At 39.1% G+C, this 27,083-nt stretch overlaps 1 protein-coding gene across 1 annotated transcript; it reads left to right on the top strand.

Moving 5' to 3' along the window:
• The first annotated feature begins 3,974 nt into the window (after window positions 1-3,974).
• LOC108519479 (cell surface glycoprotein CD200 receptor 2-like) lies at window positions 3,975-14,229 on the top strand. Its single transcript, XM_017858531.1, has 3 exons — window positions 3,975-4,092; window positions 10,040-10,163; window positions 14,019-14,229. Exons 1-3 carry the CDS (start codon window positions 3,975-3,977, stop codon window positions 14,032-14,034), a joined length of 258 nt encoding a protein of 85 aa, XP_017714020.1. The 3' UTR covers window positions 14,035-14,229.
• Window positions 14,230-27,083: the final 12,854 nt, after the last annotated feature.

Below are 27,083 nucleotides of genomic sequence, written 5' to 3'. Positions count from 1 at the left end.
TGTAATCCCAGCACTTTGGGAGGCCAGGGCGGGTGGATCATGAGGTCAGGAGATTGAGACCATCCTGGCTAACAAGGTGAAACCCCGTCTCTACTAAAATACAAAAAATTACCTGAACATGGTGGCAGGCACCTGTAGTTCTAGCTACTTGGGAGGCTGAGGCAGGAGAATGGCCTGAACCTGGGAGGCGGAGCTTGCAGTGCTTGCAGTGAGCTGAGATAGCGCCACTGCACTCCAGCCTGGGTGACAGAGAGAGACTCCATCTCAAAAAATAATAAAAATAAATAAATAAATAAATAAATAAGGGTTTTATGGGACTTTAAATGAGACCCAGTGGAAGAAATTGGCATGTAGAAATTTTTGTCATTTTCATTTTCTTATTGTGTCCAGTTAGCACTTTACTGTCTTTACTAATGTATACAAAGGCTATGCTCTGTTGCCATCCCATCCTATTGACAAGTGTGATGGTAACAGCATGGAAAATACTCATCAGAGACAATTCTTACTGCATCAAAGCCTACAGGAGAGAAATGAAACAATGGAAAAACAACTGCAATGATAAGAGTATAACGTAAGCCTCCAGTCTTGACTAGAATCTTGCCCTTCAGATTGATCGCGTTGTCCTCACTCATTATGGGTGTTACAGGTGAATAATGGTAATACCTGATGGGAATTTCCATCATGGATATCACCCACGATGATGTCCACTGAAAAGGTCTTGGTTATCTGTAGCCATCTGAAAACCACGCTTTAAGAATTACTGCAACAGTCATTCCCTAGGACATCACTGAAGTACCTAATCCTAACTGTACCAAGTGTTAGGTAAGGAACATCATATATTGTGGTATTGCACATCATCAGATTTGGACTGAAACAAATGTCTCTCTAAATTTCATATTCTTTATGTTAAGATTGAAGCACTTTTTCCTTAGCTCTCTGCAGTTCCCCCTGAAATGACCCTGTTTCTAAGCAGGCATAGAACTGTGGTGTGCAAGACAGTTGCAGCAAAGCTAACTGCACAGATCTCCCGGACCCCACAGGGGGATTGTGTCACCAAGCAAGAATATTGGGGCAATGGCACAGTGACTATTGGGAGTTCATGTCACTGGGAGGGCCACAATGTGCCTACCATGAGCTCATGGTAGGCACATTTGAGTAGCAACAAGAGTGACTATAGAGCTACTTCCTGGTTAGCCATTATTCTAGTTTTGTGTTCATTTCTTTCACTCTTTTAGAGGAGTTAGGTTAAAAAGGAAAAAAAAATGTACAGAGAAATTTCATTTAAAGATGATGTCTCCAGCATTTGGAGAAAGGAGTATAATTGGACCAGCTCATATGAGATTCCCACATGGACCCATCTCCTTGGTTGGGAAAGGAGGAATAGGGGGAGGCTTGGTTACCTCATACAAACTAGTTGACTAAACAAAGCGTCTCATGAGTGAGAAATCATTATTAATTGCTTGTAAGTATAATTTTTAAGATGTTAACAGGTTTTTTCCTCTAATGATGGCATAACTTCTAGTTTCTGTTTTACAATTATTTTTGTATAATTTTAGTTATGGTTAACTAATTGTCTTTATGTTGAGTAAGACTTTGTAGCGAAACACTGGCTTCCACTCTGAGTACATAAAATTGATTTCATTTATTCTTCTCTAAATAGTTTCTAGCTTCAAGTAGTTCATGTATGGGTGGAAAGCAGATGACACAGAATTATTCAACAATTTCTGCAGAAGGTAATATGCTTCCTTAGTAGTGGCCAGCACTGAGGGATGGAAAGTTGAACTTTGGTAGCATCATTAGCTGATGGCCTGGCTGGGGGCCAGCCTTGTGACTACTTGAAGAATGTGTTGATCTGAGTGCTGTGGTACGAGGGACCCTGAATGTCCCAGTCTCTAGTTCTCCAAACAAGCCATGTTCTTGCTTACCTCTGAACATTTGCTAAGGTGGAGTGGTGGAAGGAGCATGGATTTAATGACCTTTCAGGTCTGCGTTAAAGTCCTATTTCTTTCTGTATCTGGTTATGTGATCATTATCTGACTGTGAAATATAAGGGTTGAAGTACCACCTAAGAGACAGGTGACACCAAAACAGGAGAGGAGAGATATTAAATGTAGGGTATAGCAAAAACAAGCTTCATTCGCATAAAGGTTTGCCCCTCTGTAACTGATTCTGCTTATGCTATCGTGATGAGATCTCTGACACTCACCTCTGTTACAGGTGAGTAGTGACAGGCACTTTGGCAGAATAAGTACCTCTCAGTAAACCCTGATCAGTTGTGGAAACATTGTGTTGGCTTATGAGATGCATGAGAATCTATGTTGGAAGATGCTTGTAGGATGCAGGGCTTAATTTTTACTTTAAAAGATGGACAGAAAGGAGTCGACTTACACATTTACACCTGATAATTGGATTGAATATACAGAAATAAAATCTATGAGGAAAGTTTACCACTGAACTCTCTGGGATTATATGTGTGACTAAACAGGAAGGAAGGAAAATATCCAAAGGCTGTTTGACAATGTCACGAATTTGCAATAAAACTTTTTCATGATAAATGTCCAAAGGAAAATAAAGCTTTTAAAAATTATATGCCACACTAATTTTAAACTAGAAATAAATATTTCTAAACATCTTATCAATAGGCGTTTTTTTTTTTAACTTACATGGGATGGCTCAACTGGCAAAATTAAAGATTTTTTTAAAGATCTATGGCTCTCACTGACTCTGTAATTCTCTAAATAAAACATGTAATTATCTAAATAAAACATGTCCAGCTAGCTCCACCTGAATGCCATATTAGTTTCTTTAATGAAAGAACCATAAACTTTCCACATTTATGTTTGTCTGAAATAACAACCTTAGAGACAGGTGTTTAATTTTGATGTTACTAATTTTTCTTGTGCTCACCAAAACAAAGGAGGAGACAATCACATCACTAGTTATTCCATTTTCTTTTCCAAGGCACATGATTTGTATGATAAATATAGTAGTCTCTATCACCTAAAGATTAGATTTAGAGCATTGCCTCTGTTGTTTAACTTACAATTCTGGTTTCTTCTCTGTTTCTAAATATTAAAACTCCTGAATTAATTTCAGAATACTTTATTGTATTTCAGAATACAATGTTACGTATATTGTTTTTCTAATAATACATAATACTGGAGAAAGTTTGTTAATCTTTAGATTGGGTTCAATATGTTATTTATATTTTGTGAATGTTATTTTCTTACATAAGTCCAATATTTCTGGAATAAGATCAGCAAATTTATGTTCTAATATGACTTCGTGTAATATACTGTGGATAAACATAACACATGAAGTTCCTTATCAAGGTTTTCTTTATCATTATCCTTTATGTGTGTGTCCAGGTAACATTTCACAGCCTGTACTGATGGATACAAATGCTGTGCTTTGTTGTCCTCCTATTGCGTTCAGAAATTTGATCGTAATAGCATGGGAAATAATCATAAGAGGCCAGCCTTCCTGCACAAAAGCCTACAGGAAAGAAACAAATGAGACCAAGGTGATGAGAGAATAACCTGGGTTTTCCCTCCCACAGCCTGATCAGGAATTCTACCTTCAGATTCCACCCAGGTGGGCCATCACTCAGACGGGTGATACAGATGCATAATTGGTAACTCCTGATGGAATTTCCATCGTGGATAGTCACCTCCAAGTGCTAGTAAGGAAGCATCATGTATTGTGGTATTTCACATCACCAGATCTGTGACTGAAACAAACATCTCTTTTAATTCCATACACTTTATGTGAAAACGAAAGCATTTTTTCCCCCTTTCTCTCTCTGCAGTTACATCTGATTTTAAGTGACTTGTTTGAAAGCAAAGGAATCTCTGTCTCTCTTCTGCCAAGGCAGTCTTGTGTATAGTCTATGTTCTGCTCAAGACTCTCCTGGATCCATGTTTCAGTATGTGTCTGTGTGTATTGTGCCGACTAAGCGGGAGAATACTGGGGCAATGGTCACAGTGACTGTTAAGAGTATGTGCCACTGGGAGGGCCACAATGTGTCTACCGTGACCTGCCATGTCTCCCATTTGACTGGCAATAAGAGTCTGTACATAAAGTTGAATTCAGGTAAGCGCCTGTTTCTTGTAGAAGAGTAAACTTGATGCTCAACTTTTTCTTCCATAGAAAATAATGAATAACCAAACGGTAGGAAAATTTGAGCTCCTAGCTTGAAAATATTCTCCAAAGCTGAGAAAGGCATTACAACGCTAGAATCTATCTTTTAGTGGAACAGCCATAAAAATAGATTTTGTTAACTTAGTGATCTATAGGCTCTTACTCTGAGATTAATTCTTGATATGAAATATCACGAGTTTTATATAGTTTTAACAATCCTTGTTCAGTAGATAGCCCAGAATGACAGTTATTTTCTTCCTGATTTTATTTCTTGTATAGTTATTACTTTGTTACCCTGAGTAAGAGACAAGTAATTCTTCCCGTCTCATCATCTGAAAGCAATCTATTAATTAATTCAGCAAATACTTATTGAATGCTATTTATAAGTTTGGAGCTGGTGATGCAAAGATGAAAAGATAAGGTCCACATCTTTATATTGTTTTGGGCAGGATAATCTGGTGTTTAGGAGCAAAGCCTTTCACTTCATGTGGTTTTTGTTCACCAGCTATATGAACTTGAACAGTATTTAACATCTCTCTCTCATGGTTTCTTTATCTGTTAAATGAAGACAATGGGATCCACCTAATAGGATTATTGGGTTAATTAAATAAAATTGTATATATATATAAATATGCTGTACATATAATTGTATTAATATATCTACTACATAATTGACACTCAGCAAATTTTAGCCACTAGATTTCCTTATATTAATAAATGTTGGCTATTATATGTATCGTATTAATAAAAATTAGCTATTGTGATAATTATTACAACTAATATTAAATATCATCATATTAATTCTTCCTCATAATATCTTTCATGTTTATTTTCTGTTTTACATCAGCTTTATTGACATATAATTTATATACCATACATTTCACCCATTTAAAGCATGCAATTCAATGCTTTTGTGACCACTGCTACAATCAATTTTAGAACGTATTTATCACCCCCAAAAGGAAACCATGTATTCGTTAGCTGTGTTTTCCATGATCAATCTCCTATCAAGTCTAGGTTCTTACTTCATACGTCTTATCTATAGATCAGTGCATTTATTTTCAGTATTACTTGATCTTCCCTTCTGTATACCAACATTCAACCCAAATTCTAAGCCTTTTTTCCCCTTTATCTCCTTAGGAGCTTTGCTTCATTCTCCTCTCTCTTTTGTTTAGTTTTCTGTTCCTTAAATTATTTTTCTAAAGCTGCTCATAAAACATGCCTATTTTCTTCTGTATCCAAAACTTGGTGTTATGACTTCCTCAAACATTTACCTCTTGGCTTCCACTCATATCCAAGAATATTTTTAAAAGAGGACCCCACACTCATTGTCTCTTCTTTATCACCTCACATCTATTCCTTAACTCATTTGTGTCTCCCTGCGCAGAAAATGCTCTGACAAAAAGCATCTCTCAAGTGCCAAATGAAATATAAATATTTCATTCTTTGTTCACTTAATTAGCTTCTTCGTAATATTTATTATAACTATTAATTACTTTTAAATGTCTCATAATATATAATTTTATATATTTACTAATTTTAAATATCTTATTAGATTTTTAATAATATATTTTATGATTCTGTACCCCATGCATGTGGGCCTCTTTGGGCTCTTCAAAAGTGCTAAGTGCTTTTATTCCTCTGTTCCCTTTTACATGCAATTTCTTTTAATTTTTATTTTTTATTTTTTATTTTTGAGACAGAGTCTCGCTCTGTCGCCCGGGCTGGAGTGCAGTGGCGTGAACTCGGCTCACTGCAAGCTCCGCCTTCTGGGTTCATGCCATTCTCCTGCCTCAGCCTCCCTAGTAGCTGAGACTACAGGCACCCACCACCATGCCTGGCTAATTTTTTTGTATTTTTGGTAGAGACGGGGTTTCACTCTGTTAGCCAGGATGGCCTCGATCTCCTGATCTCGTGATCCGCCCCCCTCTGCCTCCCAAAGTGCTGGAATTAGCAGGTGTGAGCCACTGTGCCTGGCCTTGAATGCAATTTCTACCTCTCTGTAAGGCACTTCTTTCCCTATACTCTCTTTTTCCATTACATTTGATCAATTCCTGTTGAAGTGTTAAGACTTAGTTTGACATTGATCCTCTGGGATGATTTTCTCTGGCCTTGAAGTTCGGTTAGCTGTTCCTCCTCTGTGCTCACAGAATGCTTCATGCATGCCTCTGTCAGAGCACCTCCATGGTCCTGCAATTGACTGCTCGGCACTGTTTTCATTCACAATGCTTCTGACACCAAATGTGTGTAAGTTTTTTTCCCCACACCAACTAATTCTCCAACTCTCTAGACACCATCTAGGTATCCTACAATTCGATTCAGACACTAACTACCTGGACTTAGCATGGACCCCACAGGTTAAAGGCTTAGTCTCATAAGACCTCCGTCACTTCAGACACCAGTCACAAGCCCCAGATTGCCACCTGAACTTCTAATCAACTGGCTATAATTTCAGAGTTCCCATGATTCCCTTGTCAGGTTTAATAATTTGCTAGAATGGCTCACAGAACTCATGTCAACCTGAAATAATCAAAAGGATCAGAATCCAGTTTAAAAGAGTTTATTTAAGCAGAAGTCTGAGAACAGCCATTCGGGTAACACAGACTCCAAAGGAATGGGGTCAGTGCTTCAAACTTCAAACTTAAGGTCTTGTTTATAGAGGCAGAAAAGAAATTCAGTAGGATTATACCTTTTTTACATACAAGGCTGGTTTATGAGTTATAATGATTTAATTAATTAAAGGTACAGTTTGTTTTCTTTTCTGTACAGTTTGTTTTCATTTCCTTTCCAATTTTAAGAGTACAGTTAACATTTCGTGTTAGGCAATGTGATAGTTATTGTGTGAGAGAAGAAAGAAGGAAGTTAATCAATAATGAAGGCCACAGTTTAGAGGGAAGGGGTCTTCCCCTGCACCGTTTAGTCATTTACAGCAGTTTACAACACAATGTAGGCAAGGAAAAAGGCTAATGTACAATCAGGGAAATTAAAGTTATGGCTGCCTAGGTCGTAGCTGCTTGTTTACGTAACTCAGGTCCCATAATCACATTCCGTTAAGGTTCAAAATGTTTTAAAGTTCCAACAGCTTAGATTTTTAAATTACACACTCAGGAATGCACTTTATTTACTATTACTAATTTATTATAAAGTGGCCAACTCAGGCACAGATAAAAAAAAAAAAAGAGATGCGTAGGGCAGGGTATGGAGGAAGGAGCTTCCGTGATGTCTCTGGGAGTGCCAACCTCCCAGCCCCTCTGTGTGTTCACCAGCTCAGAAAATCTCCCAACCCAGAAGCTCTCCAGACTCTGTCATGTAGAGTTTTTGTGGAGGCTGTATGACATAGGTATGATTGATTAAATTATTGGGCATTGCTTCTTAGCTCAATTTCTAGCCCCTCTCCCCTCTCAGAAGGTCAGCGGAAGGGGACAGTGGTGGTATGGGGCTGAAAGTTTCAACCCTCTAGCCATGCCTTGGTCTTTCTAATTATCAGCCCCATCCTGAAGCTGTCTTCAGGCTCCCAGCCACCACTCATCTCATTAGCGTACAAAAGATGGATCACTGTGGCACTTCCAAGAAGTTTAGGAAAAATCCTTGGAAGTGTGCCAGGAACTGGGGGACAAAGACCAAATACACACATATTTCTTATGATATTACAGCCACTTACTTCTGTGACTCTCAGCACAGCATAAGGTCCTTGAGAGTTGGAACCACTTTTTTTTATTTTTGTATTCCTAAAGTCTGGCACAGTAGCTGACACATGAAAGTCACTGAAGAATCAGGTTCAAATCATTGCAGATTCATCTCTACATATTCCATTCTACGCTCCAAATATGACTTAGGTGAACTCATCTTTAAAACTTTTCTCAAGTTGTTTCTTTATCTTGAAAAGTCCTTCTTTTAACCTATTCAATCCTGCAGACCAGCAAGGCCCAGTTCAAGTCCTGCTTCTCCCTGACCTCCCTGTTAGAGTTGATTAAACATTCTTATTCCTTAGATGATTTATAATCTGTAATGTTCATCGAGCACTGTTTTCTCAATTGTACATTTAAACTAAAAAGTATCGGAGACAAGTCTCAATTAATTTAGAAGTTCATTTTGCCAAGGTTTAGGACAATTTGCACAGATAAAAACAAAACACAACAAAATAAAAAAAACACCACAGAGTCTGAGAAACAGTCAGTGATCTGTGCCTTTCTCCAAAGATGACTTTGAGAGCTTCAATATTTAAAGGGCAAAAGTGCACTGAAGAGGAAAGAGGAAGGGTATGGTAATTCATAAGTTGCAAGAGAAAAGGAGCAGGTAGGGGAATAGTCAGTTATGATAAGGTGAACATAGAGTAGCTACCTGTGGAGAAATTTACGTTTTATATGTAGCTATGTGCTTAGGAATAAAAGGAAAGGCAGTTGCTTGTATGACTCAGCTTTCAGCTTAATTTTTCCCATTTGGCATAGTGAATTGGGGTCTTGAGCTTTTATTTTTATTTCATGTAAGTTGTCTTTTCATTTGTATGAGTCTGACTTCTCCAGGTGGATTATGAGATATTTTGAGAACTGTAACCATATCGTTTTCTTATTTCCTCACAATGCCTAGGATTGTCTGACATTTTTCTAGTTTAGTCTTTGAGCGGGTTATTTAATGGGATAGAATAACTTCTTAGAGCCAGGAGTCAGACTTGTATTTAGAGTTCACACATTCTTTAGGTGGCCAATTTCTTCTTTTTTTCTTTTTTCCTTTCCTTTTTTTTTTTTTTTTGAGACAGAGTCTCACTCTGTCGCCCAGGCTGGAGTGCGGTGGTGCGATCTCAGCTCACTGTAACCTATGCCTCCCGGGATCAAGCAATTCTCCTGCCTCAGCCTCCTGAGTAGCTGAAATTATAGGCCCATGCCACCACACCTGGCTAATTTTTGTATTTTAGTAGAGACGTGGTTTCACCATGTTGGTCAGGCTGGTCTCGAATTCCTGACCTCAGGTGATCCACCCACCTTGGCCTCCCAACAGGTGTGAGCCACCGCACCCTGCCTAGGTGGTCAATTTCATAGGATAAGAGACTTCAGAATTATGCTTCTGGCTGGGCATGGTGGCTCACGCCAGTAATCCCAGCACTTTGGGAGGCTGAGGTGGGTTGATCACCTGAGGTCAGGAGTTTGAGACCAGCCTGGCCAACATGATGAAACCCCGTGTCTACTAAAAATACAAAACTTAGCCAGGCATGGTGGTGCATGCCTGTAATCCCAGCTACTCTGGAGGCTGAGGTAGGAGAATCACTTGAACCCAGGAGGCAGAGGTTGCAGTGAGCCAAGATCGTGCCACTGCACTAGAGCCTGACAGACAATTCAAGACTCCATCTCAAAAAAAAAAAAAAAAAAAGAATGATGTTCCTAATTAGTTTGATTTATCTTTTCAATAATTCCTAGGGCCGTTTCACAGATAAATAAAATGAAAGTAGGAAGACATAAAACATCTTGCTAAAGAGGTTACATCAACTTAGTAAGAAAATCACTTCAATGTGTGGAAAGTGTTATCAGATCAAACCCCAAATATCAAGAGGAATGTTCTTTCAAAGGCTAGTATCTGCATGGGAAGTTGGAATATACTGAGGAAAGCTTGACATATTGCCTTTCTTATAAAATTGGAAAGTATTAGCAATGCATAGTGTGCATTTATTTGTTCAGAAAATATTTGTCAGAAACCTACAAGGTATAAAACACAAACATGGTTCCTAAACTCTGTCATGGAAGAATGATGTATCAGTAACATTTGAGTTGTAAGTTAGAAGGTTTCATGATTATGACAGTCTGTAAACTCTTTAGAATATTTTAAAATGTTCTTTAAAATGTTTGACTCTAATTTGTAATTGGAAGAATCCTTGAAATGATTTTTTTACCCCTGTCTGTATTTATAGGTCTCAGAAGCTCAGGATCTCCAGCATTGGACTTACTGATCATTCTTTATGTGAAACTCTCTCTTTTTGTGGTCATTCTGGTCATCACAGGATTTGTTTTCTTCCAGAGGATAAATCATGTCAGGTAGGAACTGAAGACTGAAAAGCATAAGACACAGAAGAAAAAAAAAAAAATCATTGTAACATTTTGAGTTTACAGTGTACTGGGAAAAACTTGACACTTTTTTGGTTATGTTGTATTCTCCCTCCAGCCCCTTCTTTAATGTGAAGGCATCATTAACAACTGAGAGCCCAGGCAGCTGTGCCTGCAGCACTGGGCAAGAACTTCATTGTGAAAGTGCTTCATTGTGGTTTTAGTCTAGGAGAGAAGTGGCCTAGCCCACGTCTTGAGAATTTGGTGGGGGAAAGTTTCTGGGGCTTCTCAAGTGTTTACTTTCAAATTTCTCTGTAAAGGGCTTGTGTTCATTCCTGCTTAATTAAATATTTTATGGGTATTTTCCCTAAAGAATGAAAATCAAAAGAGCTGAATGTCAATTTATATTTGATGAGACATCGCAAAAAAAAAGCAGTCATTTGCAATAAGCCTTCGGGTTCAAAGTCTAGCTTAACTTCTTTTGGGACTCCATGTGATAGTCACTAATATGGTTTGGTGCTGTGTCCCCACCCAAATTTCATCTCAAATTGTAATCCCCATGTGTTAAGGGAGGGACTTAGTGTAGGTGATTGAATCATGGGGGCGGTTTCCCCCATGAGGGTCTTGTGATAGCGAGGGAGTTCTCACAAGAGCTGATGGTTTTGTAAGTGGCAATTTCCCCTGCTCACTCTCCAGTCTGCTGCTATGTAAGACATGCCTTGCTTCCCCTTCGCCTTCTGCCATGATTGTAAGTTTCTTGAGGCCTCCTAAGCTGTGTGGAACTGACAGGCAGTTAAAACTCTTTTCTTCATAAATTACCCGGTCTTGGGGAATTCTTTATAGCAATGTGAAGATGGACTAATACGATTACCAAGACCTGTTTCAGACTCAGCATACGGTGTAAGTACACATGCAAAAGCTTCGTGCCTGCCGTCATAAATGCCTAGGATACTTTATCTACTTTTGCATTTTCCTTAGTAAATTTCTATTTGCAAATGTGACACAACTACTTTTCAAAATAAAGAAGAAGATGGCTCAGCAAAAGGCAAATAATGATGCTGGGCAGTTTTTCTATACCCTTTGGGTTATTTGAATGCTGCTTTCCTCACAGCTTCTTGGCTCCTCTGCACACCCAAGTTGCTAATCAATGCTGCAATGTCAGAAGCCACTGCAAACACTGTCTACGAATCAGCTAGTAGCTGACCTTCCATCCATTACTTGCTTGCTAGCAATTAGTGGGGCAGTAGCATTGCATGTTTGGACTGATCATTGAGCAAATGGCTGAGTCATTTTTAGCAGTATTTGCATTTTAGCAGAAATTGTAAGTTGATCTCAACTAAGGAAATGTCAGTGTCATTGAAGATGACACTGAAGGTCCCCTTACCTTTTAGAGCTCTAATGTCTCAGTTCGCTTTCTTGTTTACACTCTAGGTTGTAGTAGTTGGATGGATTAATGATGGTAAGAGTAAGACATTGGTGAAATCCTTATATCTTCTAGGGCCACTGTAAACTGAGATCCTATATTCACTTGATACAGATGGTAATCCTGTACTAAAAAGTGATTTTTTATTTAAAAGAAGACATTTCTTATTTAAAGTAGCAGGTTGATATGGTTTGGCTGTGTCCCCACCAAAATCTCAACTTGAATTGTATCTCCCAGAATTCTCACGTGTTGTGGCAGGGAACAAGACGAAGGTAATTGAATCATGGGGGTCGGTTCCTGTGCTATTCTCGTGATAGTGAGTAAGTCTCACAAGGTCTGATGGGTTTATCAGGGGTTTCTGCTTTTGCTTCTTCCTCATTTTATCTTGCTGCCACTATGTAAGAAGTGCCTTTCACCTACCCCCATGATTCTGAGGCCTCCCCAGCCATGTGGAACTCTAAGTCCAATTAAACCTCTTTTTGTTCCAAGTTTTGGGTATGTCTTTATCAGCAGCATGAAAACAAACTGATGATGTGGTCTATTACTTTTATTTTTAGCAAAGCCCTAAAGGAAAAAATGAATGCATAAATTGGATGATATTATATGCATATGGTTATTTAATTGCTGAAACAAACAGGCCCTACATCTCAGTGTATTCACACCACAAAAATTTAATTCTTGCTCACATCACGCTCTTTGCAGTTGGTGGGGCTGAGGCAGGGCAGGGAAGAGAAGTGTTGCTTTAAGCTATCATTTTATCCTATGCCTCTGCCCTTCTCAGAATATTATCTAGTTCAGCTGGTGAATAGGAAACAGGGAGAGAGAATGGAGGATGTTATGTGGGAGGTGTTTATGGGCCAGGCCTGGAGTAGTAATCACTTCTGCTCACATTCCATTGGTTAGTCCTTAGTAGCATAGCTCTATTAACATCCACAGAGGCTGGAAAATGTAGTCTAGCTGACTTGGAAGAAAAGGAATCAGGTTCACTGCAACATCTAGCCCAGTCTCTGCCCATAATAAAGAATAGAACAAATACTAACATTAACACTTACCCTTTTTGTAATTGAACATGAGTCAAAAATAACTAAATTAGGAAATTATATATATACATATATGTAATATGATGTAAGCTCTTGTGTGCCTTTCTTTTTTATTATAATTCCCTTATGTTTAAGACAGGGCATAGAATGGGAAGCAGTCCATTAATACAATTTTATAACAGACTAAAAAAGTACTGTGGCAGGGATTGCTTGTTACCTGGTTGTATTAGTCTGTTCTCATGCTGCTAATAAAGTCATATCCAAGACTGGGTGATTTATAAAGGAAAAAGTTTAATTGACTCACAGTTCCACATGGCTGGGGAGGTCTCATAATCATGGTGGAAGGCAAGGAGGAGTAAAGCTACATCTTACATGGTGACAGGCAAAGAGACAGTGTGTACAAGGGAACTCCCATTTATAAAACCATCAGATCTCATGACACTTATTCACTACCATGAGAACAGCATGGGAAAGACCTGCTCCCATGATTCAGTTACCTCTCACCAGATCCCTCTCATAACACATGTGAATTATGGGAGCTACAGTTAGAATTGATTTCCATTGATTATGGAATTGATTATGGGAGCTACAATATGGAATTGATTTCCATAACACATGGGAATTAAGGGAGCTACAATTCAAGATGAGATTTGGCTGGGGACACAGCCAAGCCATATCACTGGTCCAATGCCCATCCTCCCCTTTCTCCTTGTGGCAGATGAGTATATCCATGACTCTGAATCTTCACCTCTCCCTCTATCCATATAATTTTTCAGTTGACTGTAGAGTTCTTTCCATACAGAGAGTACATATTTATCCACCCTATGCAGTTTGCTTTGGCCAATAAAATGAGGTGGAAGTGTTGGTGTACCTGTTTTGAGCACAGGTCTCAAGAACTTCTGTTCTACTTGTTACTCCATGAGAACATGCTTGGCCCGGTCAGATGGAGGATGGGAACCATGTAGAGCAGAGCTGTGTCCCCTCAGTACCATCCCTAACTCTCTGTTGAGGACAACCTAGAAGATGCAATAGTCAGCCATTCCCTAAATATATAAGGAAGCTCAGTCAAGATGGGAAGACCTGACCTCCACTTGATCCCAGGTGTATAAGCAATTGTTGCCGCAGAAGTTTTATGGTTGTTTGTTATACAGCATTCTTGGTATCTTAGGTAATTGACACATTGATTAATAGCATAACTCCAATTTAATTTATTGTTGGAATGTACTTAGCTAAAAGGCATTTCTCAGTTTCCTTTGCTGAGTATGCCCACTTGCATAAGTTCTGGAAAATGAGATGTAAATACAAATCTTGTGTAATATTTTCAGAAAATCTCTTTAAAGAGGAAAGAAGGGTCTTCTTTTGCTTCTTCTCCTTGTCTCCTAGACTGCAACAGTGGTAACGTGAGTGATGGTCCAGCAGTCAACTTGGGTCATGGATGATGTTGAGGATAGAAGCCACTCAGTAGGATAGAAGAAAAGAAAGGTGGAAGAAGGATCCTGGGCTTGATGACCATGAAGTTTCCCTATAAACTCGCAACCACCTATTCATTGACTTCTTTTGTGTGAGAGTGAATAAAATTTTGTTCATGCCAGTGTTACTTTAGGTTTTACTCCACACGTAGCTAAACTTAATCCTAACTGATACAAATACCTAGTTTGTTAATCTGAAGGCTTGTGTCAATCTTGCTACAAATTATTTTCTACTCATATCCATTTTCATGTCCAATTTCTGTTCTTCCCCTAGTGACAATGAAACAGATATTCCTACTCATGTCTAATTGTTATGGTCTATTTTCATTCTGCCCATAGAGGTAATGAAAAGAGGTAACTTCAGAAGATAGGAATCATAGGTATGAGTATTATCTCTATGACAGTTCAAGAGAAATTGTTGGTTATATAAATGCAAGGGATGCTCTGGGCTTGTGCTTGAGAACTTGGAAATACGTAAAAATGATCTAATGGCCAATCCCTAGATGTGTGAGAACATGTCAACATTATGGGATTCAGAAGGAAGATAAAGAAACTGTTACGGGCTTTTAGAGAGAATGTGAGTAGGAGAAACAGGAGAACTGAAATCTATGAAATTTTCTTTGTATTAAATTTGTATTAATTCTTTTTTCCACTGGATGGACTTTACTGTTTCTAGAAGAGATTTATGGGAATTCATGTTATTTCTTTATCCCATTGTCACTGCCATGATTAGATTGAAAGAGTAAAAAGCTACAGCTACTACCCCCATCCTCCCACTCCTATATAAAGATTAAAAAAACTCCACATTTTTTTTCTGAACACTCATACGTGTTCATATAGAGCTGACCTTTGAACAACATGGGGTTAACATGCATGCTAACCCTCCATGCAGTGGAAAACTTGCATATAACTTTTGACTTTCCCAAAACGACGTAACTACTAATAGCCTACTGTTGACCAGAAGCCTTACTGATAACATAAACAGTGATTAACACATATTTTGTATGTTATATATATAATAAAGAAAGCTAGAGAAAAGAAAATATTAAGAAAATCACAAGGAAGAGAAAATATATGTACTATTCATTAAGTGGAAGTAAATCATCATAAAGGTCTTCATCCTTTTTGTCTTCACATTGAGTAGACTGAAGAGGAGGAGGAAGTAAAGAAATTAGTTTTGCTGTCTTGGGACCACAGAAGTGGAAGAAATACACATATAAATAGATTTGTGCATTTTCAACTTGCTGTTCAAGGGTCAATGACATACATGCCCAACAAATTAACTGTGGTCCTAAATACAGGGAGACTGGGAGCAACTTTTAGCAGAACACAACTGAGAGCCACTAGATGGTGCTTCAACTTAAGTCTCTTAACATTTTGAAGCAAGCTAAGATCTACTAACCTTAAGCAATGTAATCCCGCATTAAAAAATTTTTTTTCCATACTTCTTCTCCATTTACAAATTCTTTAGGTCTTCTTGGGTGGTTTTGGAACAATTACAGAAGGAAGATAAAGGAAGGATGATAAAATGGTTTAACTTGAAATTAAGGGGAAAAATCATTTTAGTTCCTAAACTTGAATTGTACTACCCTTTTCATTTAATGTTAGTAAAAACATTTTGTTTACCATACAAGATAAAGAGATATTAATAGATTCACTTCAGGGAATGGGAAATGTGAGTTTATCTTAGTGGTTAAACCAAGATTAGTACCTGTTTCTTAAACTGGAAAGTTGAGATCACTCAATCATAAAATGCAAATAACTGCTTGCTCATGTTAATGGCAGCAGATGGTTAGAGCTACAAATAAAATTAACTGGCCTTCTTCACTTCCTAGATCCTCCTCCATATCTCCTCCCCCATCATCTTTTAGAGGCATGTATGGTATTCTAAAGTTAAAAGGAAGCTACAGATAAATGAGGTCAACTTCCTCATTTTGAAAAAGAGGAAACTGAGACTCTCAGAGTTAAGTGATCATGGAGTGTTACTAAGAAGCCAGCTGGCCTACTTGGCTTGCTGCTGAGAGGAAGGCAGCTACCCTAAGGCCACAGCCAGACATGGTACAACTAGGGGAAGAGGGCTGACTATCTCTTTCTTGGTCCCCATCTTACTAATGAGGACTGAGAGCGCTTCAAGTGCTTTCCCTCCTATCTGATTGGCCAAGACCACATGACAATTCTTTAGCCAATCCTGGCCAAAGGGACTGAGATTGTGTTTATGTTGATTAGTCCTTTCATGTAGATGGGACTAAGATCAACACCTTTCACCAGACACACATCTAGTGGGAGAGGAGTGAGTGGGACTTGAACAAAACTAGGGCTTTGTTAAGAAGGAGAAATGAAGAATGTGTGTGAAGCCTTGATGAGGGGGATGATAATAGTCAAACAATTTTAGAAGGCACAGAAGAACATTGCAGGTGGATGCGGGCAGGGAAGAAAGGCATGCTGGGAAAAGAGGACAGTATGGATGAAGGCAAAGAGGTGTAACAGAGTGTATCTCTTTCAGGGCAATGGGGAAATTGTCCCTATCGTCTCCTCACACAAACTCTACATTTCATAAAGTCATCCGAGGACAGAAGACTGCTATTAAGAATGCCAAGAGAGTTTTGCAGGACAAGCAAATCTTGATCAATTTATAATGTTTTCTGAACAGAATGTCCAAATATTCTGACTGATTCACCCAACACTGATTTTAAGATTAAATAAGGAGCCAAGAGCATTGGTTTATACAAAGTAGAGAACCAAAGAGAGGCTGGAGAGAGGCAGTGAGTCTGACAGACGATGTCTCTACTCTCAGAAGGGTGGGACTTGGTTTCTGAACGGCGTAAAGCTGGCAGAGTGGAGACATTTCTCCTTATTCTGGTTTTTCTTGATAAAATACGAAAATTATTCTTGCTCTTAACCCAGCTGAAGAGAGGGTTTGGGGCATAATCTTTATATGTTTATAAATGTCCATGTGAAAAGTGTCATAGAAACACAAAGTCTTATTATCCATCCTACCTGTTTCCAAATGCTCCTCATGCGCACATTGGTACATCAACAGAATGTGAGTGTGTTCTTCCCTAGAATGTCTCTTTTCCCTAAGACATGGGGGGCCAACACACAGATACAACATATTTAGTTGTGACTTCTTCAGTTTGAAGTTCCCACACGTTGAGGAGAGAGCTCTTCAGAGTATAGTAGTCACCAAGGAGGAAAGAAATAAGCATCTCTGCACAGGAGAAGGAGGTCATGGGGCTAATCAAGAGAATTTGTAAATATGACATGAGGGTGACAAAAAACATTCACAGGCTCACATTCAGAAAAAGTAAATTTAACAAGATACACTAAAACAAGAGGAATCGTGAAGTTCAACCAAATGTTATGACTTTTAAGGGAAAAGAATATGGATATCTTTCCAAATCACTGTCATGATTTGCCTGTTCCTAAACATGCCATCCTCCTGGGAAACAGGTTGTATGTGATTATGAGACTAATCATTTACTCCTGTTTGTTAACATAATAAAAATGCCTGACTACCTCAAAACTTTTCAGTTTCTCAAAACTTAATGTTATCTTTCTGAAAACAGCAAGAGACCTGCTGAGGAGGGCAGTCTGTGGCTAAGATGAGCGTTTACTATACTTCTGAAGGACATTTTATCTACCACACTGCTTCCTGGGGTGCTGTGGGGCCACAGAACCTGGAGAAAGAAGCAGGTCTCCTCTGCCATGGGCACTGTATGGTCAGGTCACGCTGCTGGGAAGATTAATCTCAGATGTTACTGGTGAGCCTTGGCATGGACATAAATACTTCTGCGGACCTGACTGAAGCTCTGTGGGAGACAGGAGCCAGATGAGGTCTTTTTTTGTGTGTGTCTCACTACAGAGCTTACAGTTTATTTGCAATTCTTGCACTCCCAACTTTAAGGCTTTTTGCCTGAGGACACCATCTGCGACATAACACCTACAAAAAAACTCTCCCACAAACTTTCCCATATTCTATGTAATGGAAAATTGCAACACAATTTACAAGACATTGAAAACCAAGGAGCGGCCCAAGATGTCAACTCCAAGAAGCTACAGTAAATGTCTTGGGACCAGAAAGAATGATTAAACAACTGGCATTCCAGCAAGACGCATCTGTCTTTTGTCACTCTCTCCAAAGCAACATAAAAATGTGCAGAGGAAGGCCGCTATTTCAGCAGGGGCAAAGGAGGTCAGCTGTTTGTAACATTTTCCACCATTCTCTCACAACCAAAACCCAAATCCCATTACTTTCCAGCTGCCTATCAGGAAAGGGTGTTTGCTGATGTGGCCCAAGGATGCCTAATCGCTATCCCCAGTAACCCATGGCAGCCCTTGCATCCTGGAGGATGATTAAATGGCAGATCCTAGGGAGGAGCTGGATGTGAAACTTTAGCCCTATGCCAAACTAGGCTTAGGTTTTTACATTTTTTTTTGTTTTGCCTTTTTTCAGATTTCTATCCAAAACATGCTTTCCTTGGCAGCCTCCCCAGAGGACTATGAAGTCATAGTGCATAAATTATCCAACTCTTACCTCTGCAGGATGGTAAAACAGATTTAAGAAGACTTGCAAATTGCAGCTGTTCTTGGGCAAGGGCTCTGGCCAGGTAGAAACCAGCAGATCCGCCGGCAGTGCACATGCATACACATAGGCTGTGTGATAATCCATCTTCAGCTGTCATCGAACACTAGAGCAAGGCTATCTGTGTTCACCCAATCACTCCAGATTTGTGCTTAACTTCTCACAGTTAGTTGTTCTTTTCTTTAATGACTGCTTTTCAAAAAGACTAGGAAGTGTGGAATTTATCAATATTTCTTATTAATGGGTATAAGTTTAAATAGTTGCATCCTACCTTTTCAATCTGTTCTCTACCACACTCCTTTTATTCCTAACCACACATCCACTGTCCAGCTTTCTTAGACATTTCTCTCTATCCCTTCCTTACTGGATTTTCTGCCTTGGCTGGCGCTGTTTCTCCTAAGATGAAGGTCTTTACTCTCACCCCTGTCTTACGAAAGGCTGTTTTCTCTTCAAAGCTACTGCATCTGTGAAAACTTCCTAGGTGCCTGGTTCTGACTGAGGCATTGCTCTACCGTAGCAATTCTTTTTATGGTATTTTCTGGATGATCGAGGCCCTTGGCTTTACAGGGGTTTGTTTTCATGTGTCTCCACCACTAAGTTGTGAGACTCATGAGGGCAGACACCACATCTCATTTACTTTGATGTCTTTCAAACTGCCTAGCACAATGTCTTATATATAGGGAATACTTAACAAACATACCCTGAATTTGAATTTAAAAATTCAGCGACAGAGAAATATATGACCACTAAAGGGATACATGGATACGTTCAGTGACATGAATAAATAAAGTTCTATATGACAAAGAATTAGATAAAATATTTGCAACATGTGTAAGACAAGTTGAATACATGAATGCCAACAAATCCAAAGAAAAAGACAGAAAATCCCATAAAAACATGGGCAAAGGAAATAAAATGTCATTTTACAAGATAGGAAAAATAAATGTTTAATAAACATATGAAATGATATTCAAACTAAAGAGTAATAAGAGAAGTGCCAATTAAAAATACCTGCGATATCATTTTTTCATATATCACATTGGTAAAATTACTAATGTTGATAGTATTGACTATTAAGAGAGGTGTAGGGAACATGCAGTTTCTGATGGGAGTGCAAGTTAACATATCCATTTCAGAGAGCAGTTTACAAATATGACCTAGTAATTCCACTTTTCAGTGTCTACTCAAAGTACTACTGTTTGTGTGCGCAAGGAGGTAAATATTACAACATGACTTGTAATAGCCAAAAAAATGGGAAATAAACCTCACTATCCTTTTTTAGGGAAATGTAATGCTATGCAACAGCTAGTTTGCCTCGGCAGAGTGGCCTTCTCTAACTGAAATACCACTCCTGCCAATCTCCTTTTACCCACTTTCTTTGTCTTCATAGCACCTATCACTTCATGTTATTATATTAGTTATGCACATGCTTATTTAGCTATTATCTTTCTCCCTCTCTAAAATGTAAGACTGATGAGAATAGAGATGTAGCCTGTTTCTCCAGTGCCACATAGGGAGCCCCCAGCAGATATTGCCTGGTGTACCGTAGGGACTCAATAAATTGTTATTGAATGAATAATGTTGAACTATGTATAACAACATAGAAAACTCACGAAGGCATATTGATAAGAAGAAAAATAAATTTACAGAACAATTCATATAGGATGATATAATTCACGTAGAATAAGTACAAAATGATTTCTTTTTGTAATATTATTCTAATAATTTCACTGTCTCCTCGTTCCCTCCTGTTTCTAACGTGGTTATTCTAGATGCATTACCTCAGCAGAAAGATGTAAGTGGACAAAAGGTGGAAATATCACCTATATGTCTCTTCCTACCTCTGCTTTTTAAAAGCATCCAAGTTTTAGGGGAACAGAGGGAATTCTGAGTCTTCTCTCCCCTCCTACCCCGAGCCTAAAAAGCAAAACAAAACAAAAATTCCTTGAACTGAGAGGAGTAGGACAAATGGAGCAAGCAATGGGACTGTGGATTCCTTTGAGAGAAGCTATCTGTCCCAGGCAGTACGCAGAAAGTGAAAGACCCCAAAGGGAGTTTTAGCAGAAAAGAACCTGGATGGCATTGCAGGAATTCTCTTGCTATAATGGCACTGCAGATAGAAGACTGATTCTTGCTCTTCCGACCTTAATGTGGCAAAGGCAGTCTCCAGTTCTAAAGAGCTGAAAAGATGGGAACAAGAGTTTTCCTCCGAAATGCCTATGGCACAGATGATTTGGAGGACCAGATACTTTTCTAACCGTTACCAAATTTAGATGCAACCATGATGGAAGGAAGAATAGAAGGGATTGATGGACTGGGAGTAATTTTTTCATGAAGCTAGCTTCATAATACTTAATACATCCTCTAAATATTAATAGTTTCTCTTACAAATCAGAGTTGAGGCTAGGCTTTTACACCTGTATGTATATAGTTTAATATGTACATGGAAAAATGTCTGGAAGGTTGCAAGCATTGACAGTGGGTGGTGGTGAAGAGGGACTTGCTCTGTAATGTTTGAATTTTGTACCAAGAATGTATTCATGTATTTTGTGTTATTAAGAGTAAGTATTTCCAAAAAATAAAAAGTAAAACAATCCAACATACTTTCTTGCCAAAAGGTAGAGCAAGAGTTGTAGGGGTTGCTGAGGCCACGGAGAGGGACTGAGGTTAGAGCTGACAGGCTACTAAGAGTAGATCCAAATGAAGCTGGGATGCAGCTGGCCAAATACTGTTTGCAAAAAGCTGTGATTCTGCACTTTTGTTTCTTTTCTTGTAGTATTTTCTGGCCTGCCTACAGATCTGTTTGGGAGCCTAAATATCAAAATTTATGAGAATTTGTAACTCAAAAATTAATCAAAGGCATATGAGGAGAAAGATAAAACATTAAATTCAAGTTCTGTCGTGACTATTTCTTCTTAATTATTTGGGAAAACAATATAAAAATCTGATATTTATGACCATCTCAGACTTTTATAGCTGGTTTCAATTCCAAGCATGTTAAATTGTGTGCAAGTTAAATTTTATTTTCTAAGTGTCATTGCTCTAGCTAGTATTCACTTAAAATTAATTTTGTTTTTCATATTTTGATGCCTTCTGTTTCTTGAAGTTTATAAAAGATTTGAAATTGTTTTTAGTAAGTTAATACAAATTTAAATATAAAGCTACTGAAGGACAAGAACTTAGATTTTGTAAAACATTTCATTTTTAAATCACCAATGCGTGAGGATCTCAGACTCCAGGTGCACTGATGCTTATCTTTAATGGTCTCTGTTAGAGACAGTGCCTTTTAACCTTTATTTTTCCATATTGTGACTCAGCTTCTTCCTGTCAATTAACTTGTGCTTTTGAAGACAGATTCAATTGGCCAGAATGAGGTCATCCTCTCTCTTAGGTAGTTACTGTTGACAACAGTCATTTGATGTGTTTGATTCTTCTATTGTGACTTCAATTGCACCTATCATGATGTAGTATGCACACAGAAGATGCTGATTTAAGCACAAAACACATGTATTAAGAAATATAAGGTAGCTCATGGAATCTCCGTGGTTGTAGCTTAGTCTACTGTCACTGTGGCCACTGGGCATTGGACACTGCTCCACCTCTCATTGTCTACCTATTTGCATCACTAGCTCTTGCTTGATTCAAGATCCTAGGTTGGCAAGTGCACATCTTGCCTCTTTTGGGTCCAGGATGAAAGAAAACGCTCAGCCTCTCACCAAGACCCAGAAGGTAGAGAATTCATAAACAGTGAAGGGGAGTTCAAAGGCCAAGAGGGTCTTAAAAACTCAGTATTGTCTATCACAAAGATTAAAGTGGAATCTTTTTGCACCTACTGACCCTGAGAGGCTTATAAAACACTGGCCCACTTAATATTGGGTTTTAAATTTCTACCTAAATGTATTAGTTTTCTATTGCTGCATAACAAATTAACTAAAAATTTAGCAGCTTAAAATAAAAGTAAGCATTATGTCACACTGTTTCTATGGGTCAGGAATTCAGTGACAGCTTAGCTGTATGGTTCTGGCTCGAGAGCTCTCATGACATGGCAGTCAAAATGTCAGCCGGGCGCAGTCATCTGAAAGCTCGATTTGGGCTTCAGGATTCACTTCAAAGACGGCTTATTCACATGCTGACAGTTGATGCCTAGGGTTGGCAGGAGACTTCTGTTCCTCACAACATAGACCTCTCCATAGGGCTGTTTGAATGCTCTCATGGGGCTCTCATAATGTGGAAGCTGTCAGTGATCCCAGAGAGAGGAAAGTAGAAGCTGCAGTGTTTTTTTTTTAACTGACATTTCAACCAGGCGCAGTGGCTTACGCCTATAATCCCAGCACTTTGGGAGGCCGAGCCAGGAGGACTGCTTGAGCCCGAGAGTTTGAGACCAGCCTGGGCAGTATAGTGAGACCTCAACCTATAAAAATTTTAAAAAAAAGAATTATCAGGCCATAATAGTGCATACCTATAGGCCTGGCTACTCAGGAGGCTGAGGTGGGAAGATCGCTGGAGCCCAGGGGGCAGAGGTTGCAGAGGGCCGACATTGTGCCACCGCACTCCAGCCTGGGTGACAAAGTGAGACTCTATCTAAAAAAAAAAAAAAAAGACGTTTATATTTCTGTGCAGTATTCTACTGGTAACACAAGTCATTCCTAATCAGTGTAGAAAAGAATTACACTGGGGCATGAACACCAGGAGGAGAGGATCACTGGAAGCTGGCAGACTTAAGCCAAAGCAAAATAGAAATTTGTGAATTATCTGGTTCATTTCACAAAGGTAGTGGATTCAAATGGATCCACTACCCATGTGACTCTGGGTATACAGACACAAAGGAGGTTATCATAATCCTTGATTTGACTTGATTTGAATCCCAAAAGCTTTGTTGAATCCATTAAATTATAATGATTAAACAAAACCCAGAAATTCAAATGTGTCACAAAAAGAGTCAAGAATTTTTTTCAACTAAAGCCAATTTGGAAATTCTTTATTGAAAGATACTTCCTGGTCCTCTTCCAAAATTGTCAGAATAAAATGAGAAATCAGAAAATAAGAAGAAGTGCTCTTTTGAGCATCATTTGGCTGTTTGGAAAGTTTTTAAAGTATTAGATTCTTTTCATCTAGAACTGTATTTCATCATGCAGTTTCAGACAGTGATGCTTAAAAGATAAAGATTGTTTTACAAGCTTTAGGACAAGTCTTAGTCTTTTTCTTGTTTAATTCTCATGAGTTTAACTCAGTTTCTTCTCATTCTGCTGCTGCTCTCACAAGATCAACTGAGAAATGGGGAGAATTCTGACAGGGTTCTCCTTCTTGGCTCTAAGTAAAATTATTTGTATATATGTCTGTCTTAGTCTGTTTGGGCTGCTATAACTGCTATAAGAGAATACCATAAACTGTGTGGCTATAAACAACAGAAACTTATTTCTCACAGTTCTGGGGGCTGGGAAGCCCAAGAGCAATAATCCAGCAGGTTCAGTGTCTGAGGGCGTGCTTCCTGGTTCATGAGAAGCCATCTTCTTGCTGTGTCCTCTCCAGGAGAAAGGGCAATGGGGCTCTACAGTGTCTCTTATAAAAGAGTCACAACCGGCCGGGCGCGGTGGCTCAAGCCTGTAATCCCAGCACTTTGGGAGGCCTAGACGGGCGGATCACGAGGTCAGGAGATCGAGACCATCCTGGCTAACATGGTGAAACCCCGTCTCTACTAAAAAAAAATACAAAAAATTAGTCGGGCGAGGTGGCAGGCGCCTGTAGTCCCAGCTACTCGGGAGGCTGAGGCAGGAGAATGGCGTGAACCCGGGAGGCGGAGCTTGCAGTGAGCTGAGATCCGGCCACTGCACTCCAGCCTGGGCGACAGAGTGAGACTCCGTCTTAAAAAAAAAAAAAAAGAGTCACAACCTAGTCATCTCCCAAAGGCCCTACCTCTTAATCCTATCACAATGGAGGTTAGGATTTCTACACATGAATTTTACGGGGACACAAATAGCCTACAGCATGTGTCTCTTTGGGTTTAAATAAATAACATCACATTTAAGATGAAAAGAAGAAAAGAAAGAAAATACATCCCAATGACTACATTCTTCAGGGCAGAGACAATGGTTTACCATCTGAGGTGACAGGCATTCTAGTCCAGGAAAAGCTGGGGAATTTGCTGAGTTCAATGGTGTGTCAATCATTTCAGCACTGCAAATGGGCTACAAACTAATGGTGGAGGCAAGACATAGTAGAAGGTCCTGTGAAATCTGATCGTTAGAGAGTTATAAGGAGATCCCTTTGAACCAAAAGGAACATTTAGCGGGAACCTGTGTCAGCTGTATGCTAGAGCCAGCTCTTGATAGGTTGAAAGATTTATTATTAAATATTCAGGATATTTGTAAGCTGATCATTAAACCATTGGTAGCTGGAAGTAGGACATAGTAAGAATACTTACACCACACTGCAAATCAGGGTTCCCTTTTCACCCATCTCAATAAAGAGGCAACTAATCGACATATCACAAGACCTGTAGGACGTATATGATGGGGATGTCTTAGAAGATGGTCCTGTGATCTACAGTTTACAACAACCTAGTGGTGGGAGTAGTGGTGGGGGAAGCTGAACGTCACTGGAGACAAAGCTGGCTCGGCCAACTGAAGGCTATGCTCACAGGACAAAGAAAATTGGTTCGGGAGAAATTCAGGGATTAAAGCCAAGAACACTGTTTTAAAAAGTAGGAAAGATGACTACATACTGGAATTGCATGGTATATAGCCTAAAAGAGCAATTTGGGATTTAAAAAGGAGAATGGAGCCAATACTTATAGAGGCATCTGCTTCATATACCTTAATCATTTCATCAATCTGCTGAGGCAGGTAGGTGTTAATGTTTTCATTTATTTTACAGTCAAAAACATTGAAGCTCCAATTATTAAGTGGTGGAGTCAGGATCGTAACTCAGGATTGTTCCACAACATCATTACCTCTTAGATCTTATTTTTCTAGAAAGTGGAAAAGGGGAAGAAAGAACAAGAGGAAGAAAGAACAAGAGGAAGAAAGAGGAAGAAAGAGAAGGAAGAAGAAGAAAGAAGAAAGAAGAAAGAGAAGGAGAAGGAGGAGGAGAAGCAGAAGAACAAGAAGAAGAAGGGAGAAGAAGAAGAAGAAAGAAGAAGAAGAAGAAGAAGAAGAAGGAGAAGAAGAAGAAGAAGAAGAAGGAGGAGGAGGAGGAGGAGGAGGAGAGGAGGAAGAGGAGGAGGAAGAAGAAGAATTAGTAGTAGTAGTGGAATTGTTCTAGGACCAGAAATCTCCAGAAGGATCAGGAAAGTGTCTGCAAAATTAGTGAAGAAAGACATAAAGTTCACTGGAGGAATATCTGAGAAGGAAACTTCTTCACCCAAAGAGGAAGACAGAGTGACCTAAGAAATGGGTCTTGTAACTAAGTTTCTGCTGCAGAGTCAGGAAAGTGTGTGTGCAGATAGGAGAACTGCAGTCTCAGAGGGAACAAAGGAACATTTTTATAAATTAGACCAAAGCTATCATGTATAGTTGAGAGGTCCGTACAGCTATTCTACATTCCTGCTGAAGGGCCTGAAGAAAATTGGTAGGGATTTTTCACTGGCTTGAGACTGACTGAAGGGAAAGTGTGCTCCACTTCAACTTCACCTTACTCCTATTACCTTTTGGGACCTCCAGTTCTTTAAGCTGGTACTCTTTGAGCATAAAGAAGGGGCAGTGAGGAATGAGATTATGTACTCCTGGAGGGCAGGAAGTTGACCTTCTTATCTGGTATGTTTCTTAATAGCATGGCATATTGGATGAACAAAAATTACTTTTAAAATAAATATGTTGAACAGACAACTAAAGTCTCTTCTAAAAATAAAATTGGCTTCAAGTTCTATAGTTCTACCTCTGTGGTCTCATTGCACAAACATATGTTTTAGATCTTAGGCTATTGAAGACATGTGTCCTGACTTATTATTTATAACCAAGAGAAATGAAAAATGCAATCCAAAAGCTTAAAGACTTTGTCTGAGGACTGTAAATAGAGCACATGCAAGCTGTTCGATGGCCAACCTGAGGACCCAGAAATAAGCACCAATTATTCAATCAGGCGATGTGGTTCATGACCCCATAGGGGACTCTTTCCTTCCTGCTGTGTAACTCAGAGGATCTGAGACTGTGGGGCCAGACTTTGTTAGAACTTATTCTAACAAAGTGTTGTTTGCCTCTTTTTTTTAATTCTGGCTCAAAATCCAGAGGATGTTGAAGCATGAGCAGCCTCCTATCTCTCTCTTTCCAGGAGTAGTTACAACTCTTTTCAAGTTTGTGATGCAGGTTAAACTGTTCTTTTCCTTTGCCCAGGCAAAGAAAAGTACTGTCAGGTGAAATGAGGTCACTGTTGAAATTCAGTATTCACATGTGTCCTAGCTCA

This window comes from Rhinopithecus bieti, unplaced genomic scaffold (assembly GCF_001698545.2).
Source record: "Rhinopithecus bieti isolate Rb0 unplaced genomic scaffold, ASM169854v2 scaffold_45617, whole genome shotgun sequence".
Taxonomy (NCBI): domain Eukaryota; kingdom Metazoa; phylum Chordata; class Mammalia; order Primates; family Cercopithecidae; genus Rhinopithecus; species Rhinopithecus bieti.
Note: the sequence above shows the minus strand (reverse complement) of the source record. Positions and strands in the feature narration are given on the sequence as shown.

Bases quoted from the DNA above. Each gene is read 5' to 3' on its own strand.
- LOC108519479 (XM_017858531.1), top strand. From the start codon at position 3,975: ATGGTCACAGTGACTGTTAAGAGTATGTGCCACTGGGAGGGCCACAAT. The intron at 4,093-10,039 runs GTAAGCGCCTGT...CTGTATTTATAG, and splicing joins GTACATAAAGTTGAATTCAG to GTCTCAGAAGCTCAGGATCT.